This window comes from Berghia stephanieae, chromosome 8 (genome assembly GCF_034508935.2).
Source record: "Berghia stephanieae isolate SIO BIC M18660-M18661 chromosome 8, UCSD_Bste_1.3, whole genome shotgun sequence".
Taxonomy (NCBI): domain Eukaryota; kingdom Metazoa; phylum Mollusca; class Gastropoda; order Nudibranchia; family Aeolidiidae; genus Berghia; species Berghia stephanieae.
Window position 1 is genome coordinate 13,928,480 of NC_088367.1, and position 20,124 is coordinate 13,948,603.

The following is a 20,124-nucleotide window of genomic DNA, read 5'->3' on the forward strand; positions in this document are numbered from 1 at the left end:
TTAAGACAAAGGGAAATGATACAAAAAGGGAACAGATGTAGATTCCAATAGCACACTATCTATGTACTTAGTATGAGCTTATCTAAATGCTTCACCCAGACACCAGCACAAGATCCCACAAAGAGGAATACACTCAAATGTTTACAAATCATATGTTAAAATAAAAAAAAATAACAGTACATAACAAGAGAGATGATTTACAAGGGAAAAAATATCATCTCCCAAAACTATATACATTCAACGTTTCCCTCCCAGCCAAGGACTCCAGCCAGGGTCAGGACAAAAAAAATTAGTAATCTCATTCTAAAACAAAGACAAAAAGCAATTGGAAATCAGATACAAGGGGATAGAAGACACAAGTATCTCCCTGCCCACTATGGGAGGTTGGGAACCCCACCCAGTATTTAATGATTTGAGGACCATCCATATCATTAGGTTTAATGTAAAACCACGAGAGATGGACGTTACCACAAAGAGCTTTCACATTTTTCTTTCCAGCATACTGCAAATAAATATGTGAAGTTGAGCAAGAGATGAGTTGTTTAATGGTTGCACATTTAGGTCATATCAGCACCAGTAAAGCGGAAGAAAATGGGATGGTAAAAGTTCTAGATTTACAATTAAAGCACCCAAGAAAAATAAGACAAAGAGGAATTGGTTCAAATAGGGAAGAGATGTAGATTCCAAGAGCATACCATCAATGTAATTAGTTTGAGATCACTAAAAGTCTCATCCAGACACCAGCACAGGATCCCACTAGGAGGGACACACAATCAAATGTTAAGTTTAAGAGATATGTTCAAAACAAAAAATATAACTATCAGTGCATAACTGAGAGATGACGTACAAGGAAAATATATCACCTCCAAAAATTAACACTATACATCTGACTGCATCCCTCTCAGCCAAGGGCCAGGACAAAGCCAAGCGATACCATTTCAAGACAAAGACAGAAAGCAACTCGAAAACAGATATTGCACCCCTAATAAAGTGCATATGACACACAAAAAAAGCATTTTGTTTGTGCTAATGTTTTGTTTGTATTTAGGGGTTTTACAGTGGTATAATACGGTCATTTCAGCAACGGTAAAAAGATGATAAGAGGAAAAGTTTGAAGTTAAAACCACCAAAGAGAAAGCAAGACAAATAGGACTGATTCGAACAGGGAACATAGAGTCCATGAGCAATTTACTGATGTGCCTTTTTAGACATTTTATACAGTCCCATCCAGCACAAGCAAATGATCCGCTGTGAGGGATACACTTAAATGTTTAAATAATCAAAACTAACAACTATAAAAGTATATAACAGGGGAAAAAATATTATCCCTCAAAAAAAAAAAAATAACAAGGGGGTACTATACATTTGACTGCCTCCCTCCCTGCTAAGGATCCCTGCCAATCACAATGGATGTCAGAAGACCCCATATCCAGTTGTTTGTACTAAAAGATTTAAAAAGTTTAAATAAAACAACATAATAATTGTAATAAAAACACCATAATAATGTACAGAATATCCATGCATGAAACCAGACTGGATAAAAACAGCAATCAATATCTAATTACAATAAGGATAATCACAATAAGAACAATCTTTTAACAATTATCATCACAATAGCATGCAGCATGCAAACGTTGGTGGGAACAAGAGAAATTCAAGAAAAAATGCAATGTACACACACACACACCAAAAATAATTTTTTTTTTAAAAGAAAGAAAAAATTTAATTAAAAAACAAAAAAGGAAAATATGCAAACCCAAACCCCAACAACAAATGATGAAGATGATAATGATAATGATAACAAGTGTGGTTATAATCATAAAAGGAAGAAATAACAACGAAGTCATAGCATACTAATGAATCAATCATATATATATGTATATTAAAACTGAATTATGTATTTCTCCAACAGAGAACAATATGGGGGGAGGGGGGGGGAGAGTACACGACACAAGTAAAATGAAAGCAATCATTCTTAATAAAAGCTATATGGGGAAATAAAGATTTAAAATAACTTTGGATGTTTTATGCACTTTTCATGTTAAATCAATGGTCGTTACACTTTTTCTTCTTCTTTCAATTTGTTAAGAAAACACTACAGGAAGAGGATTAGAATAACCCACTTTTCAAAAGGTCTTTAACCTGTTTCCACCTTCTTAACCTATCAATCAATGAAGTAACAGTTTTCCAGGATAAAGAGACAAAGGTATTTGGCATTGTAGCCAGAATCGAGGTTATTTTATTTCTAATGCATGACTGAACGTAAGGGAGATGATACTTGGCAAAATAATATTGTTGATCCCTATACAGTCCTTGTTTCAGATGAAATCAGTGAATTTGGTCTGTGTTGACTGACTTTCCCTGACTTAAAAAAAAAGTTGGAGTTGCTAAAAATCATAACAAAGGTCTCCCTAAAAAGCGGAACAATGAATATCATTTACTAATAGCAATATCTACAGTTGTACAGTATCCTCTACACTATAAACCAACCCCTATAACAAGCCATTTACTAAAAGGTTTCTTTTATTACATTGTCAAAAGTTTTACTCGCATACAATTAATCCCAAATGGCTTAGGAAAAGGCAATTAACATTTTATTACCCTAAGGTACGCCTCCATGATTTATGGAATGGTTTCTAGTTCTGTACAAAACAAGTCTTTCTCTATGAGGATGAAAAATGGCAATAACTAAACTCGATGAATTATGTTCATGAACAAATGAATAATAAATTAAATTCACAAGCAAACTAACAATCTCGACACACAAATTAATCTGAAAACAAAACCAAATGCGGGGAAAATATAGCATCTCAATTTATTGCCAGTGGGTGTAATTTTTTTCTTTTTTATAACATACAAATAAATGAAGCATATGATTTAAATAGTGACAACAGCAGATAGCACTACAAAAACTAAGCCTTGTTATTCAAGTTGTAATAGGCATGTAAGCAATCTGTTAAAATGTATTTTAAGAGTTTTACAGAGGCTAAACAAACCGAATTGGTCATATAAATGCCCACAAAATGATGGCAGGATCGGTTATAAAGATTTGTTTACGGAGTTTGCAATTCAAGAGTCATAGTTATAAGTTATATACAATTAAAAGGACAGTTAAAAATCATAGAATGGGGCGACGTCTGTGCCTGCAACTCTTCTGTGATTCAGAGGTAGTTCCAAGCAAAAAAGTACCTCTGTTTATATTTTATGTTTGTTTTTAAGGGTTTTATGACGCTTCCAACACATTAAGCTCATATCAGCGCCAATAAAAAGGAAGAAAATGGGATAGTAAAAAGTTCTGGAATTACAACCAAAGCTCCCAAGAAAAGGTAAGACAAAGGGGAATTTGTTCATATAGGAAACAGATGTAGATTCCAAGAGCACACTATCAAGGTACTTAGTTTGAGATCACTAAAAGTCTCATTCAGGAACAAGCACATGTTCCAACTAAGAGGGATACACTCAAATGTCTAACAATCATATATAATATGTAAACAAAACAATACAGTGCATAACAGAGAGATGATTTACAAGATACAAAACACCATCTCCGAAACCTCTTTAACTTGACTGTTTCCCTCCCAGCTAAGAGATCCGGCCAGGGTCTAGACAAAACCAAGTAATCTCATTCCAAGACAAATACAGAAAGCATGTTGGGAAACATATAGGAGGATAGAAGACAAAGTGCCTCCCTGCCCACTATGGCAGGTAAGGTTTATATTTTAAAAAGCCCATCGGAAGTTAATGAATTGGACAATTAAATACTTCTACAGAAATGCATTCTGATTTGTATAAATACTCCTATACTGAATGTATTGAAACATAACATATCAATAAAATTCGAGCAGGGAGGCGGGAATTGGAGGGGAGGGACATTGGAAAATTCTAACACAATTTGTGCAATGCAAATAATAATCTATATCCACCTTCTCCAGAGGGAAAAACTTTTTATTAAAAAAAAAAAATAAATAAATAAAAAATTCATAAAAATATTTATTGTGGGTTGATATATGATTTAATGCCTTTGAGAGTTTTTCAAGATTTTTACTCTAACAGTCTTAATCTACCCCAAATTTTAAAGATATCTAATGCAAGCTATAGAATTGATTGATTTTTAAAGGTTTTACGGCGTGTGCAACACATTTAAGTCTAGCAGCGCCAGTAAAAAGGATGAAAATTGGATAGTAAAAACCAGGTCAAAGCCAAGTAATCTCATCCTAAGGCAAAGACAGGAGGCATATTGGAAAACAGCTAAAGAGGGATAGAATACACAGTAAGTGCCTCCCTATCAACTACAGAAGGTCAGGAATCCCAAATGGAGAGAGAGAGAGAGAGAGAGAGAGAGAGAGAGAGAGAGAGAGAGAGAGAGAGAGAGAGAGAGAGAGAAAGAGAGAGAGGGAGAGAGAGAAAGATGGAAAGAGAGAGAGGGTTGTTGTTGTTGTTTGTTGCTTTAGGTCTCTTCCAACACAATTGAGGTTATATGAGAGACCGCTGAAACAAAAAAACAAGCAATCTAACAAAAATAGTACAAATGTCAATCAAAATCATAACCTAAAGATATTATAAGCTAAATTATAAATAACCAAGAACAAACAGGCAGAAGATTTACAGAAAAAAAAATATCCCCTGTCAAAAATACAATCACAAACCAAAGAAGCAGGATAGGCTAGTAAAGAGAAGAAGAAACGACATCACTATCGGATCGTACACCCATGCGAACATCATAGGTATATGATTCAAGGGTGATGCTCCCATCCAACCACCCGCTGAGAGAGAGGGAGAGAGAGAGGGGTGGGGGGAGTGAAGGAATGCAATATTTACACAAGTTATTGAAGCTATGACAAAAAGACAAGCATCATGGATGGATGAGACATCAGACTGGAGATGCCGATAATTGAGACCCAACTAAACCAAACCACAATTGGTGTAATACCTTTAGTATTTTGAAAAACAGCCAACGGTTATTCCAGTGGTTGCGAACATAATACAATATAAATGCATGACAGGAATTTTGACTGGCAACTAGGTTGATGATAATGATGGATTGATGATTTAGGTTCTATGGGTTTACACGTACTTGCAATATTCTAACATCATTTCTGTCAACCCCAGTATAAGAAGGAAGATGATGGAGTGGTCAAAGGAAATTCACTCATGCTTCTTGTTTGTGAAAATCTGAAAGATCCCAACCAGACAAAAGCAGAGGATCCCAGCCAAAAGGTTTGTACTCAAAGATTTGAAATTAGAACATATAAGTTTAAGATAACGGTTTAAGATAATAAACTGCAGTTTGAGAAAATTCAGCAAACCAAATTTCCAATGCATTACAGTGAAAAATCAGTTGTAGAAATAAGATCGTGCCACACATTTGTAAAAATACTAATATGTACCTGAAAATTAATATAAATTTAAAAAAAAATTTTTTTTAATTCATGAAAACAAAAAGTCAGTATGTGCTTGTAATTGCACACTGTATAGTGTGTGATAAAAATACCCCTGTGGGATTTGGCGAATGCTTTGCATATCAATGTCAAATGATGTGGTGAATTTTGACAAAAGGGATTTCAAAACTGCAAAAGTTATTTAACCACTTCCAATGTCCGTTTTCTTGTGTCACATAACACCCCACAGAAAATGTATCCAATTGTCTCTTGTCCTCGCACAGTAAAAGTACCTAGACTGGTACCCAGCAAAACAAGGGCAAAATAATACATAAGTAACAAAAGCAAGTGACCGTCTAAACCCATTGATGATGACGACTGTAATGATTTTGGTGATGAGGATGATAAAGATGATAATCATAAAGATGATTTTTGTTGACAACAGATGGGGAATATTATTAATTAGCTTTATACAAATATATATATACATAAACACACACGATATCTAGGTATAAAAAAGATAAGTTGTTTTTTTTTTCTTTTTAGAACAATTGATCAAATTTATAACAATTTGAATGATAAATACAAGCCTCCGCTCAGGGAAGAAAAGGCACAATTACTATATATAACATCATTTTAAGAAATAGATATTTATTTAAACATTTAACAATATGCATTATGTGTCATATTGATACAACAACATTAAAAAACTGAGGAGAAGGCAGACAACTTATCTGCTCCACACACCTGTGAAAGGATTTGAGGGAAAGGGGTGTCCTGGGTAAAGAATAATGAATAAATATATAAAAAGCTTGGCTTCACAAATTAGACACCCAAGCATGCATACTCGGTGAAGAATGATAAAATATCAAACTCTGGTGATTTGTCTCAAGGTGATGATTAACAATTAACCTTGGTTAACTAATAAAACACAAGAGAAATACATTGAGGAGGATAATAATAATATGGGACATTGTTGTCAAATCATTCGCTTTATCTCTCTCTCTCTCCCTCTCATAAAGTAATATATTTCTTAACGCCTGTTCAATTTCATTTTGAAATGAAATCTTTACTACTATTTACAGATCTGGATATAACAATATAGAGCTGAAGCTTGATTTTGGAAAGACTGTGACATTAAAACTTTTTCTGGTTATACTCATTATGATATAAATTTTGTGAAACTCTGTGTGACTCTACATATTATATAAAGCATATGGGAGAGTATATAATTGGTTTATACCAAAGTGAATAAGTGTAACAAAATACATAGTAAATCTACAAATTGAGGCTTGTCATTATTGTGAAAATCTGTTTTAGTCCATCAAAAACTAAATTTAAAAAAAATGGATAAATAAAATAAAATGATTAAACATTGTTTTGTTTTTTTCCCCAATAAATGAGTCTTCTGTATTCTGATTATCATAACTCATATTCTAACCAACTATATAACATTAACACTTCATTCTTGTAGCGATTCCAATATCTCCACACCTTTCAAGATCAGAATGAAACATGGTCTGAAGAGGCTGCAATAATTCTCCAATTTCTCATTCAATCAAAGTAAAATAAAATGAGTAAAAGGAAAATAAATTACATGAAAGATTGCCATTGACAATTTCAGCAGGGAGAGATAATCATTGCAAAATTTCATGATATATTCTATATATCATAGAAGGAAAAAAAAAAAAAAAAAAAGGGGGGGGGGGGGGGGGGAGTGTGTTCAAATTTGATAAAGGAAAAGATAAGTGAAAGGGGAGAAAAAATATCAGTATTTACAATTTTATTGTCTTTTGAAACACAATGTTTTTAAAAAGTCTAGTGAATGTGATAACAGAAAAATGTTCTAAAATTGTCTACTACATACTGGCTAAACTAGAGGAATATGGGTTTTTTTAAATGAAACATATCCAATTGAACATGAAATAACATATGAACGGATTATCATTAAATAATATATAATATCAATGAAAATACAACAGCAAAAGCCAAGAACCATGATAGAGCCAATCAGCCAAACCATAAGAAAGGATGAAGCTGCCAACGAAGCAGTTACAGTTGTATGGTTCAATCTAAATTACTTTATTATCAATGCCACTCCCAAGATAAATCAAAACTCTCTCTCCCAGAGAACAGCTCGATAAGTTATTCATTAAGATGAATATAAGTTTGTCAACCACATCAAGTCTTTTGTTACCTTAAACAAAATTGTGAACAAGGGGATAAAACTTGGTTTTATTGTTTGATTTCTAACCATTTGATTTTTGAATATGCATATCCCTTGTCAACTCGTGAGATTGAGATTTGTCTAATGACGAAACTGCATTATAGGAACTAATTCCCCAAAAAGCTGTTATCCCACATTAGAAACAAAACCAAACAAAATAAAAAAGAATAGAAAATCACCCCATAAGAAACACCAAATTTTTTTTTTTTTAAAGGAAAAAACAGTTGAATGTGGATATAAATCTATGTTATCTTGCCTCAGTAATACTGCAATGTGAGCAATTTTTAATTATGAAATAGATGGATATTTAGTTCATTCCTGCTTGCATCTTTACATTTCTTTAGTTATAAAACCAGGATAAATAGAGTAATAAATAAATAAGATAAAATAATATATTTTTTTAAATCAATAAAAGGATCTAAATCTTAATTTATTTTTGATAATATAAATTTGACATTATTCCATATCTATATACTTTCTCTTAAGATACAGTTGAAAATCTGAGCAATTTTTCTTTTCAGAAAATGACATTGAATTCAAAAGTAACTGTGACATAGCATACTATTTCAAGAAAGAACAATCTGGCAGAGTAACCACAGCATAACAACACTAACACTATCAACAACGTCATCAAACTCAATTTCAAATCTTGCTATTGTTACTTTACTTGACCAGTGCAGTCTGCCAGCAACCTAAGCAAAATACTGCAACTGCCTGTGTTTGACTGGGCTGATCTGGTAAGTGGCGTATACACCAGGTGGGGCTGCTGGTGGTTGAGCTGTTGGTGCTAAGTAGCTTGGAGCTGCTGCAGCGGCGGCAGCAGCAGCGGCAGCAGCTGCGTAGTGAGGATGAATCTGTGCAGCAGCTGGGTATGTGGGAGTCAGACCCGAGGCATGTAGAACCGTTGGTACTGGGTGCATGTGGGCAGGGAGTGGATGTGATGAGTACTGAAGTTGTCGGGGAGATTGGTGAGCAGGAGGAGGGGCCACTGTTGGACTGAAGGCCCTAGGGGGAGGAGAGGATGAACAGAGAGAAGGCATTAAAACATGAAAGATTGAATTTTCAAGTCAACTGTAAAACTATGTTAGGGTCTTTAAGCAAGTTAGTGAAAAAAGAGACCATCAGGGAAATCCAACTTATCAGCAACATAATTATGAATCTCCCAAGTTTATATAATAAACTATTTTGGTATCAGCTGACAATTATTTTTTATATAACAAAGACTTAATAACTAATATGAAAAAGTTTACTTCATAGTTATAGGAGCCCACTTTTTAATACCTTTGTCTTTAAAATAAATTACTTGATTTGTGTTTGGGAGAGGAGGGAGGAGAAGAAAAAATAAATAAAAATGGGGGGGGGGGGGGGGGGTGTCTAAACTTTTAAAATAATAAGTGTAATATTAAGAAAAAATATATACAAGAAAACGTACCCAAATTGGGTAATGGAAGCTGATGCAGGCAGAGCCATCTGTTGATGTTGGTGGGCTGGTAACAGGTATTGGTGGAGGGGAGATCCATGGAGAGCAGCTGCACCCAGTCGTCTGTAATCCCTTTCATTTAAAAAAAAAAAGAAAGAAAAAAAATACACGAAAAATAAATGCATTATCTTTTAAGGCAACAATGAGATGAAAAATCAAAGAAATCTTAATAACAGGATGGTGATGTGAGATAGGTAATCAATATATTTCAATGCTTTGTGTTAAGAGAAAATATATCAAATTAATAGAGATGTCATTCCGATTTCTTGAGATAAATGACAACTGAAATATATTAACAAACCTTTTATATGGTAATGTTTGTGACATCTCAATTTTTTCATGTCATCAGATTCTAAGAATTAGAATAGATCTTAGTGAAAAATTATATTTTTAATAAGTACTTGGTGCTTAGTTTCTCAAAGAAAGGCAAAAGTAATAAAAATGTAATGTTGGGCTAATACTAATTCCAAAATTGAGCCCTTTTCGTACTCTTCTGAATGCTACTTAATGCTTGTCTTTTTGTCAATCAAAACAAATCATGCATAAACCTGTCATGTTATGGAAATTTCTTTGATTCCAATAGGCTATTTTTAATTGTGCAGGGCAATAACTTACTTATCCCCATTTTTGACAAAACCTCTTCTATATCAAATAAAGGCACAGGTAATACTAAAACCACAACTTTCATTACTCATTCCAGGATAATGACAGAAGGTCCAAGGAAACATCAGAGAGACAGATCTTGTATTTTATTTTATTTTTTGAAAGAAAAAAGAAATAGATATAGTGTTAACATGCCCTTGACCACCTGTTTTGAAGCCTTTGTCTTTATTATTACCTTTTCAAGACAATCTCACAAATGTGCATGTCCTCAATATTGCCTTTAAAAACATTTTTTCCCCCAATTGTGATGGAAAATGATCAGAACTAGCTCTTATCATATAGTAACTGTAGTAAGAAGTAATACATTAAAATCCAATGGCTATCGGTAATAAAATATCAGTTTTCACTGTTACATATCTGAAGTCATTTTGTAACATTACAAACAAAAAGACAAAAGTTATCTTAATACGGAAACAATTTGTCTTAATTCATTTTCTTGAATTTAGAATTGACAAATAATCCAAAAAGACTGGCACAAAAAGAATCAAGAGTAGATTCTTAAAGTACGGACACAGACAATAAGACATGCATGATATTCATGATTTAACTTTTTCAATAAACCAGTAGATTTTTGACCAATCAAAACACAGAATATATGATACAACCTCAAACCCACTCTGACAAACATAGCTGGTTTGTTTATTCCCAATAGAATGAAAGAAGTTGACGTGACATTACTATTTGTTATTCAGTGATTAGACATTAATAGATTTTCTCAATTGACTTAACTGTTTAAGGTTACATATAGAGTTGTGTTACATGGCAGGTAGAACTGGTGGTATTTTACTTACATGCATAGCAATGTGTAATACCTGTGTAGTTTGCTTCATTTAGTGAGATTACTGCCACTGTATAGTGAATAATGACTGTTCAGACAATCCAACTCATTGGGGTTATAGGACAAGGGGCAATGGTTGCGTTCTCTACACTACAAGTTGATTCCATTGGAAACCAGTGATGCTTTACTTACCCGCTAACATCCACTTGAGAAGCAGTATTTAGCAGAACTGGCTGACTAATTGCAACGGGTGATAGCTGACTCATGGAAGTTCCAGAGTTTGGTTGGACACACAAATGCATGTTTCCTCCACGAGAGCTTATACCACTACAACCATGGGGGACTCCTGTACTGATGCTTCCCATACTGACATTGACAGTGACTTTAGAAGATTGGGGAATGGACCGGACTGTTGGAGAAACATATGCCAACTTTCCTTGGGCAGCTGCTGAACTCAGCTCAAGTTGCATGTCAAACGACGGGGTCAGTTTCTCCATCTTAGGAGACCTGGCTCTCAAACGTTCAATACTACGCTCTGCAGCAGAAAGGTGAGGAAGAGAAGATTGGTGAGCAGCCGATAGGAGCACTTCTTGCTTAGGGACATAGGGGCTGACTTTGGCATGTTGCTTGCTTCTGTGGCTGCTGCTACTAGCAGTGGTGGTGGTTGTTGCAGCAGTGACTGACTGATTACTCCTCGAGTGGTGGAGAATGTGATAATGGTGGGAGCCGCTTGTGGATGATGTATCCGCAAGGCGAGAGATCCCTTGTGCACCACTATTTGTGCCTTCATAGACCTGAAATAAATAATTTGGTATAAGATATATATAAACACTTGCAAATGAATAGATTCCATACTTGAATAGGTTCCATCATATATGACAAAGGTACCTACTTAATAGAAAAAGACTTAAAACTGTTTATTGTTCAAAATAAGACTTCTAATGAGCTATTCGGAAAGCATTAAGTGGATGTTTAGGATGGCATAAATTTATGAGTCACAAGGTTGAATGTAAAATCACAGAGTGAAAAGCGAGTGAATGGTTTAAAGATTTTGGAAGATTAGCCGGAAATTGATAGTTTTCAGAACGAAATTAAATAGAAAACACCCATAAACATTAAAAACCTTTCAGATTATTCATATTACTTGAGTAAACATTACTAAATCATGAAGGGAAAAAAAATGTAAGTAATTATATATCTAAATTTCTTGAAAACTATTCCTTACCTGTGAAGCGAATATGCTATGTGCATGTGATGCTGGCAGTCTGTCAACTAACTCATGTTTGATGTTACTGGTACTAAACACCTGTTGTGACTGAGAATGACTGCTGCTGGCATGATGCTGGTGGTTATGGTGGTGTTGGTGGTGGCTACCACTACTGCTGCTGCTTCCATTGCTGTGATGGTGGGGATGGTGCTGCTGATGCATCTGCTGGGATTGGTGATGGGCAGCACTTGTACCCCCAATACTGCTTGGACTGATGGGAAGGCATGGCATAGCTGCTGCAGCAGCAACACTTACTACCAAGTTAGCACCTCCACTGCCTGCTGCTGTAAGGCTGTTTCGCTTAAACTGCCTTCCTGGGTCATCTAAACTTCCCAGCTCAAGACCATCTCCAGCTACTGAAAAAAATCAACAAAAAAATAAAATAATAAATAAATATATAGCCTATTTATATATATTTGCCATAAAAAATGTAATTAAATTGAGATTAAATCAGGATTAAAAAGTGACATAAATGGGTTTTATGGATCAGTGAAAGGTAAGGGAGGAAATAAAGATAGAAGAAAAAGATGGAAAGAAAGACAAAATAAAAACATTAAAAAAAATAAATAAATAAAAGACAACTGTAGAGGCCAAAATTATAAAGGAGGGGTGGGAAAAAAGGTATTCTTCCTTGATCAAATATTTTCTGGAGTCAAACATATCTTAACGCTCATTCAACGGATAAATGTATCAAACCAGTTGATCTATGTTTATTATTTACTTATCATTATTGGAAGCATTCAATTAATACAATCCCCTCAAAAAATAAAAAATAATCTTTTGCTTTTTTACATGCCTGACAAGAACATATTTTATTTATGCTATGCAATTAGACTTTTTTTTTTTTTAAAAAAACATTGTGACCATATAAATCTAAACAAAATCTATTATTTCACTACACAAGTAGTGAAACGTGTGTACAATGATCCTCCAGACGCAACATGTTTAAAGCTCTTTTGGTGTTTTTTTTTTTCTTTTTTCTTAATAAATAAAAGAAATGCATATTATGAGATACTTACCAAAAGCAAGGGAAGAGTCTGATAAACTGGTTGGTAGGTACCTTGCCATATCATCACGTTTACTACTGCTGAAATATGTAGGAGATCATTTTAAGATTGTTACAGTTTAATCATCTTACGAATATATATAGTGAAATTAATTAAAAGGCATAACAAACTGTATACTTTCCTTTTTTTTTTTAAAGAAGGATTTAAAATTGGCATATGGAACATAATGATGGCTCTGTTTTCAATTTATATCATCTGAAAAATAAAGATATTAAAAAACCTCAATTTCATAATAACTACTCCAAATTTGAGAAATACAACAAAATGACATTTATCAAATTCAACTTTAAATACAAAATATTATTAATATTGATAGTTGAATCAAATTATGACGGTGTAATATTACCCACTCCCAAACACACAATAACGCTTACAGTCAGTAAGCAGAGTTAAAGTATGGCTGAGATTGCTGACAACAGGAAAGAAATATATTTTAAAAAATTAATTTTGGTACTTGCTGCAGTGCAATGTTACGGAGAGATTAGAATTCATTTCAATGATAATTTAATTATAATCCTGGAAGACCCCAATTAAATGTTCTTGAAGAAAAAAATGAGTACGATGTCAAATCAAAATTGAGCAAGTATAAATCGGACATTAATTGTCAATCATATTTTTATGTCAATTTTAATATCCTTTTTTCAGGGGAGTGTGCTAAACATTTCACCATCTTTTAAGAATTTAGATTAGGCCCTTGATACACTTTTAGGTCATTTAAACAATTTTTTTTTTAAAAGGTTGGAAACACCAAAAAAGTAAAGTTAGACTTCGGAGTTCATTCCTACAAAACATGACGGGCGACAATCACATCAGTGCCCCTGTGGAACAGAGGTGAACGCATCCAACTCTCTCTGCTCTTAGGAGAAAATACAGGCTACTGACTCCCCCAACCAGCCTGAGGAATAAGCTCCATGGGAGCCTAGAGGGTGTCCAGAGGACAGCAGCATATCTGGTGGAGAGTAGACTTCCCATCTAACAAAAGTGAAGAAGAAGAATTGACCAAGAAAAAAAAAAAAATTTTATATATATAAATAGACACACAACCCAAAAATTAGCAATAACAAAATTTTGGTTGAATTTTTTTCTTCTATTTTGTACCCTACCAACCTTACTTTTTACATAATTATCAAAGGATAAGACTATTACCTTTTTACTCCGCGTAACAAAGATTGACTCTCATCAATGGCTGCCAAATTTTTCACTTCCACCAAATGTGCTGAAGTGTCTGACAGACCATGGGGCTGCTGGGATGCTGCTGCGACCTGTTGAAGCTGAAAATACCTATTCTGACGGTGATGATGACTATGGCGTTCAGAGCGGCTGCTTCGTGGAACCCGTCCTCCTCCTACTCCAGCCTCATCATCATCGCTCTCTGAGCTAATTGTTATGACACTACGAGCAGGACTTGGCGTGTCACGGATCACAATGAATGGATGGTGTCTGGGTTGGGCTGGGTCTAGTGTCGCCGCGGTAGAGGAAGAGGTGGCAACCATTGGGAACAAATTGGTGGCCGATGAATGAGACGAGAGGGGCTGACGGATTTGAGAAGAAGTAGAGGAAGGCGCAGGGGGCCAGTCAGCAATATGCAACAATGGTGGAGGATCTTCTGTTACTGCAGCAGCCAGGGCTGCAGCAGAGTTTGGGTAATAGGATGGTAGTGGGTCCCTTCGAGTTGGGGGCGGAGGTGTGCTTTCTTTGACACGTTTCTTCACTGGCGAAAGTTGTGTTGAAGGAACCTCCTTAGGTTGTCTGGAGGAAGATAAAACCAAATTACTATTGAAACTGTATTGATGAAACAATCACCTTTTAAAGTATATCAATAACTGTCTTGAGGTTCGTATAATCGAATAATTTGATTTCCATTTATGACCACAAATCAATCGGAAAGCAAATAGGGAATTAAATTTGCCAAACATTGGGAATTAAAGAGCAAATACTCTGCTTTAACTTTATAACATTAGACTTACTATAACTCTCCAATATCATATTACAACTTGGGTACTTAAAAAGAGGGTTGTGAACCCTGAGTTTAATATTTAATAACTTCAATGTTTTTCAAAAGCATACCTTTGCCGTGTGGGTCTTTTACTGCTCTGGGATGATGAATGTCTAGCACTCAGAGAGTAGGAGGTGGGTACCATGCCAATGTTCCATTGCTGGGATGAGGCACTCTATTGAGGTAAGAAGGAAGAGACTTACGAAAACTTTATTTATTCATGGAAACATGTCAACATAGTAAAGAATAATTATCAGTCCCGTAAATACTGGAAACAGAGAAGTCTCAGATAGTTCTGTAAAAAAAAAAAACATCCTTTAACGTTACCATAAGCCAACAGCTGATACATATGATGCAAAAGCAGATGCATGGGTCTGAAAGTTTCCGTACATAATCAGAGAGAAGCCACATTGTCATCCTTGTCCTCAAACCAATTCAATACCATTCAAATTTTTTTTTTGTTTTTTGGGTTTTTTTGACACCATTCTCAATAGCTTTAAGGTCAGCAGAACAATCGACAAAATCTCACATTTTGAAATTGAGACAGACTAGATTTGAGAATCATAACTTAATTTCAACCACAAAAAAATGTAAACAAAAGCCTCTTTTCAGTGACTTTCACTTCATACAACAACAGTTCCATTTATTGTTTGTGAGTTTGACTTTACATTGTAGAATCCTATAAATAGCCCAGACATGCTTTGAGGGGGTGAGAAAAAAACTTTCAGATCTTACCAATGGCATGAGACTGGTATTTGATGAATGGAAAGGATCAGTGCCAACCATAATGGGCTGTCTCCAAGCTTCTGGTGGGAGACCTTCCTGAAGGTGAGCTGCCATACGCTGAGGGCCGGTTGGTCCAAGGGAAGGCCAAGGTCCCATTACCACTGGGCGACCACTAGTCCAGCTGCTGTGAGAATTCTGGTGACACATTTTTAAAAAAATGAAATGTAAAAATCAAAATCAAGATTTTATGTCACTTTATCAATTCAATCATTTTGGGTGTTTTCTAATTACAGCACTTTAGCACTGAAATTGATTTTAGCCAACTTGTAGACTTGTCTTATGGCACTCAACAATTTCTAACCTGAAGGCCCTTGCTTCCGACCCCCTTATCTGCAGCCAAAAATTATGCCATTGGCAAAGGCCCTTTATTCACATTCTCTCGTACTGATTTGGGTACCTGGCCAGTAAGAGCGTTGTCTCTGACCAAAAAAATTGTAAGTGCCTTTCAAACGTTAAATCTCACCATGTAAGTTAAGTCTTGTTGTTGGCTTGTGTCATAAAAATAGCTGGCTTTTCTTTTTTAAGTGCTCTATAAATATCACCATCATTTACTTTTGTCGTCATTACTATTATTATTATTATTACTATTGTCTTAATCATTATCGTCATCATCATCATTTTTATTACTAATTACTATTATTATCCTATCATCATCATTTCAGTATGATTGTTTATTTTTAGTGTTTAGGGTTTTTACGTGATAGTGACAATTTTAGGTCATTTCAGCACCAGTAAAAAGGGAGATGAGAGGGAATTCAGTTAAAAGCAACAGAAAAAAGGTAAGACAAAGGGGACTAGATGATTAGAGAACAAAGAATTTTACAAACCAATGCATCAATAAGCCTATTATGACATTAATTTTACCTATAAGTCCCATCCAGGCACAAGCAAAGGATCCCAATATGAAAGTATACTCTAAAATACTTACAATGTACAACACATTCAAAACTAGAGAACTATAATAGTACATAATAGAGAGATTTACTAAGGCAAAAAAATCTCATCTATTTGACTGAGTCCCAATCTTGGCGAAGGACCCCATGAAAGGGCCAGGAGGAAAAGAAAAAAAGAGCAATCTCACTCCATAACAAAGACAGAGAGGGAAAGGGAAAACAGATATAGAGGGATGGAAGACACAGCAGAAGTGACCTCTCCGCCCACCATGAGAAGTCAGATGAAAAATGAGAAAGAAAAATTGCACAGAACAGACAGAGGTGGTGTTTATGTTCAGTCAATATCAACATGTTATCAAAATTAATAATTTAATAATGAATGAAATATTAATGAGATATTAGATTTCTCTTATTGTTCAACAAAAATCAATAAATGGTAATTTTAATACAGCAGTAAGCGAGAAACTCTAATCTTTAAAATGTTATGGTTAGTAACAAAGAACACAGGTTATGAAGAAAAAAAAACCTAACAATTTGAAAATACAGATTCTCCCGAGAAGAACCGGGAAGCGACAAAATATCAAAATAATAGTCTGAATATAGGAAAGCCTTCAAATGAAAGCTATAATTTAGTAGCAAAATTATAACAAAACTAAGCAAATACGTCAAATATTGAATGCATTAATTTTAGCAGTGTACAATTAGGAAGTGAAAGAGCCAAAGACGCCATTTTAAGTATTAACATCTAAAAATCTTAAGATGTCAAGCTCATTCAACCAAATATGATTGTACTGCAATATACAATGCAAAGCCAATGAAACTGGGGCTTTGAGAGATTTGCTCTTGCACAAGTGACCATATATGATAAGCATTTAAGACCCATGAGACAGAAACGTATTTATCTTCGAAATTGACCTATAACTGCCTCTAAGGTAGAGGATTTCAATTCAGCGCTGAGAACCGACCTTTTTTTACCAAACCCCAACATATTACATATTCTTTCTGTAAATGGTTGCTCTTTGAAATGCAAGTCAGTGCGCATGAAAACAGGCTACCATTGAGTCAGTATAACGACTGCTCATAGGTATAAACAAAATGAGTAACGCGACAAGCAATAGTCCATCTTCTGTCCTAGGCGAAATATTGCGACATCAATAAAATCATGCAACTAATGCATTTTTCTTTCAATTTTATACCATAATTTACAATATCAAATATCTAAAAGTCAATATCAATATCTGAAAACAAATATAAAACCATGAACACAGTAACCCAAGAGTATTGAGAGAGCAATCAGCCTACAAGGATGAAGCAGCACATGAACCTTCTCTCATCACGCAGTCAAGAAGGGCAACAAAATGGGGAAACAATCAGAATCTTTGGTTTGTTTTACAGGAGGCTTTTTTAACATGAATAAGGTGTGCAAGGTGTGATAATAATGTAGCCGTATTTTAAACAATTTATAGTATATATCCATGTCTTGTCTTTAAAAAAGCGATTTTCTGGGGGGGTTTTTTTAATCTTTGAATCCCTCCCTTCAAATGTGAATGACTTCAGCCCTAAAAAAGATAATTACAAAATTCAGACTGCATTTTGTCCAGAAATTGTTGCTCTATTCGAAAATGTAATAACAATTGAATCAAAATTTTCCGACATCCGACAGGGTTTGCCAGATCACACAAATAAGGATGATTGGAAGAACTGATAATATATCTAAATATCTATATTTATATCTCAATGTTTGTGCCTTCTGATTTTGTTTTTTGTTTGCTTATCTATGCCTTCTCCAGCAAGATTGTATCTCAAGTCTTATTTCTATTTCTATTTATTATAACTAGCTGTAACAACTATGGGACTAAGGCATTATTATGACATATAGTTAATGACGAAGGGTTATAGTGTTACAGTAAAATCAAAACTTATTTGTAAATGCTTGATTAAAAACGGATCAAAAGCTGAAAATCTGCACAGGTTTCATTGCACTCAAATCTCACAAAAGAAGTGTTAACTATGCAGTTCTTTAACACATATTAGAAAAGAGGGAGGGAAAAGCTTTAAATTGTTGAGCAAACGTCGACCACAGGATTTGTTAGTTCTGCTTTAAAATTTATCTACACACAATTAAAATTAATAATGACTCTACATACAGCCGCTGCCATGATCACAGGCCGGGCAGATTCCACCATCGAAACAGGAGTGAATTGGGGAGTCTGGAAATTGGGGGAATTGTGAATGTAACTACTGGCTCTTAAACAAGTAAGAAATCTTTAATTCATTTCTCAACTCACCATCCCTCTCCCAGCAACAGTCATAAGTCTAATAGTCATAATAATTACTCGCAAACATAATTATTCTTACTTGGCATGGATAACATGTCTCAAACTTGTCAGAGCAAAGAAAACCTAAACGTTGGTAATTTTTATTTTTGAAATGAAATTCTAACTGATATATGAAAAATCTTCAGCTTATATGAATAACAAGTACTAATTTTCATAGATAATCGATACCAACACCAAGATTAATTTATCAAATAACATTATCTCACCTGACTTATTAGCTGAGGCTGTATCTGAAGAGTAGGAGCAGGCTGGGTGACTACAGACACTGCACTGGGTCGAATTGGGGAGTTCAGGGCTTAAGAAAAATAAAATTTTAAATCAATTTTTCAACATGAATAAAGAGGTTGATGCCATAATGTCTTAAGGAGAAAAATATAGCAAATGTTAAGCAATGTGTAAGGTGAGCACCAGGATGACTATTTTAAACCAAAGAATTTAAAGATTAGAAACAAATGAAATAACTACCATTAACAATACAAAAAAAATGTGATTGTCTTTTGTGATTTATATTAAATATCGAAAGAGAAAAATCTGTGTCAAACAAGATTGCACGATTTCCATCTTTTATATAATAATTGTCTTTATAAAATGCTTTTAGTAATGTAAAAAAGTAGTTCAATTGTGTTCGCATATATGCATTTCTGAATAAAATAACTTTCATACTTTAGAGCCATCCACAACATTATCAGATTACTAATGGTGTTTTATTTGACCATGTGAAATGTAAATTAATAATCAAATTGAGTAGCTTTCAATAGAAATATCTCAAGGCTGAGCACAGATTTTCCAAGTTTGACAAATTGGTAATTTTTGGAAATTGAAAGACAAGACCATCATGAATATTGCACTTTTTTTGATTAGTGATATATCAGTCATTCTGGAGAAATGGGGGTGGGAGTAGCAAACACTAATCCTTTATTTTTCCTGATATCTTTACACAATGGAAAAGAAATTTCAATGTCATTCAATCAATATCTATTCACCTGGAAGTGTAGCAGGAACAACCAGAGACTGCATACAAAGTGATTGGCGGAAAGGATCAGACCGACTGGCAAACTGTCCAGATGACCGTTGGTTGAGCTGCTGACCTACTGGCGTGGCTTGGTATGACAGGTATGGTCCTGAAGGGAGGGAGTACTGAAGGTACTGGAGATCAGAGGCACTCTGACTGTGGCTGTTAGAAGACGCCATCTAAAACAAAGAGAGATACCAGGATTGCATAATAAGGCCAAAAATGAATGGGTCACACA

At 34.6% G+C, this 20,124-nt stretch overlaps 1 protein-coding gene across 17 annotated transcripts in view; it reads right to left on the reverse strand.

The window, feature by feature from the left end:
• Nucleotides 1-7,940: 7,940 nt before the first annotated feature.
• LOC144978200 (uncharacterized) overlaps nt 7,941-20,124 on the reverse strand; it is a 31,538-nt gene continuing 19,354 nt past the window's right edge. For 2 of the 17 annotated variants that reach the window (XM_078923954.1, XM_078923955.1), the window contains exons 10-20: nt 19,858-20,065; nt 19,081-19,169; nt 18,683-18,745; nt 15,592-15,777; nt 14,928-15,031; nt 14,007-14,609; nt 12,813-12,880; nt 11,752-12,149; nt 10,719-11,320; nt 9,038-9,157; nt 7,941-8,601 (exon numbers count right to left, since the gene is read on the reverse strand). In XM_078923954.1, coding sequence (XP_078780080.1) covers nt 8,298-8,601; nt 9,038-9,157; nt 10,719-11,320; nt 11,752-12,149; nt 12,813-12,880; nt 14,007-14,609; nt 14,928-15,031; nt 15,592-15,777; nt 18,683-18,745; nt 19,081-19,169; nt 19,858-20,065 — 2,745 coding nt within the window. In that variant the 3' untranslated portion in view covers nt 7,941-8,297. Of the gene's footprint in view, nt 8,611-9,037; nt 9,158-10,718; nt 11,321-11,751; nt 12,150-12,812; nt 12,881-14,006; nt 14,610-14,927; nt 15,032-15,591; nt 15,778-18,682; nt 18,746-19,080; nt 19,170-19,857; nt 20,066-20,124 lie in introns of all 17 variants that reach the window. The other 15 variants (XM_078923957.1, XM_078923958.1, XM_078923949.1 and 12 more) reach the window with 12 other exon arrangements.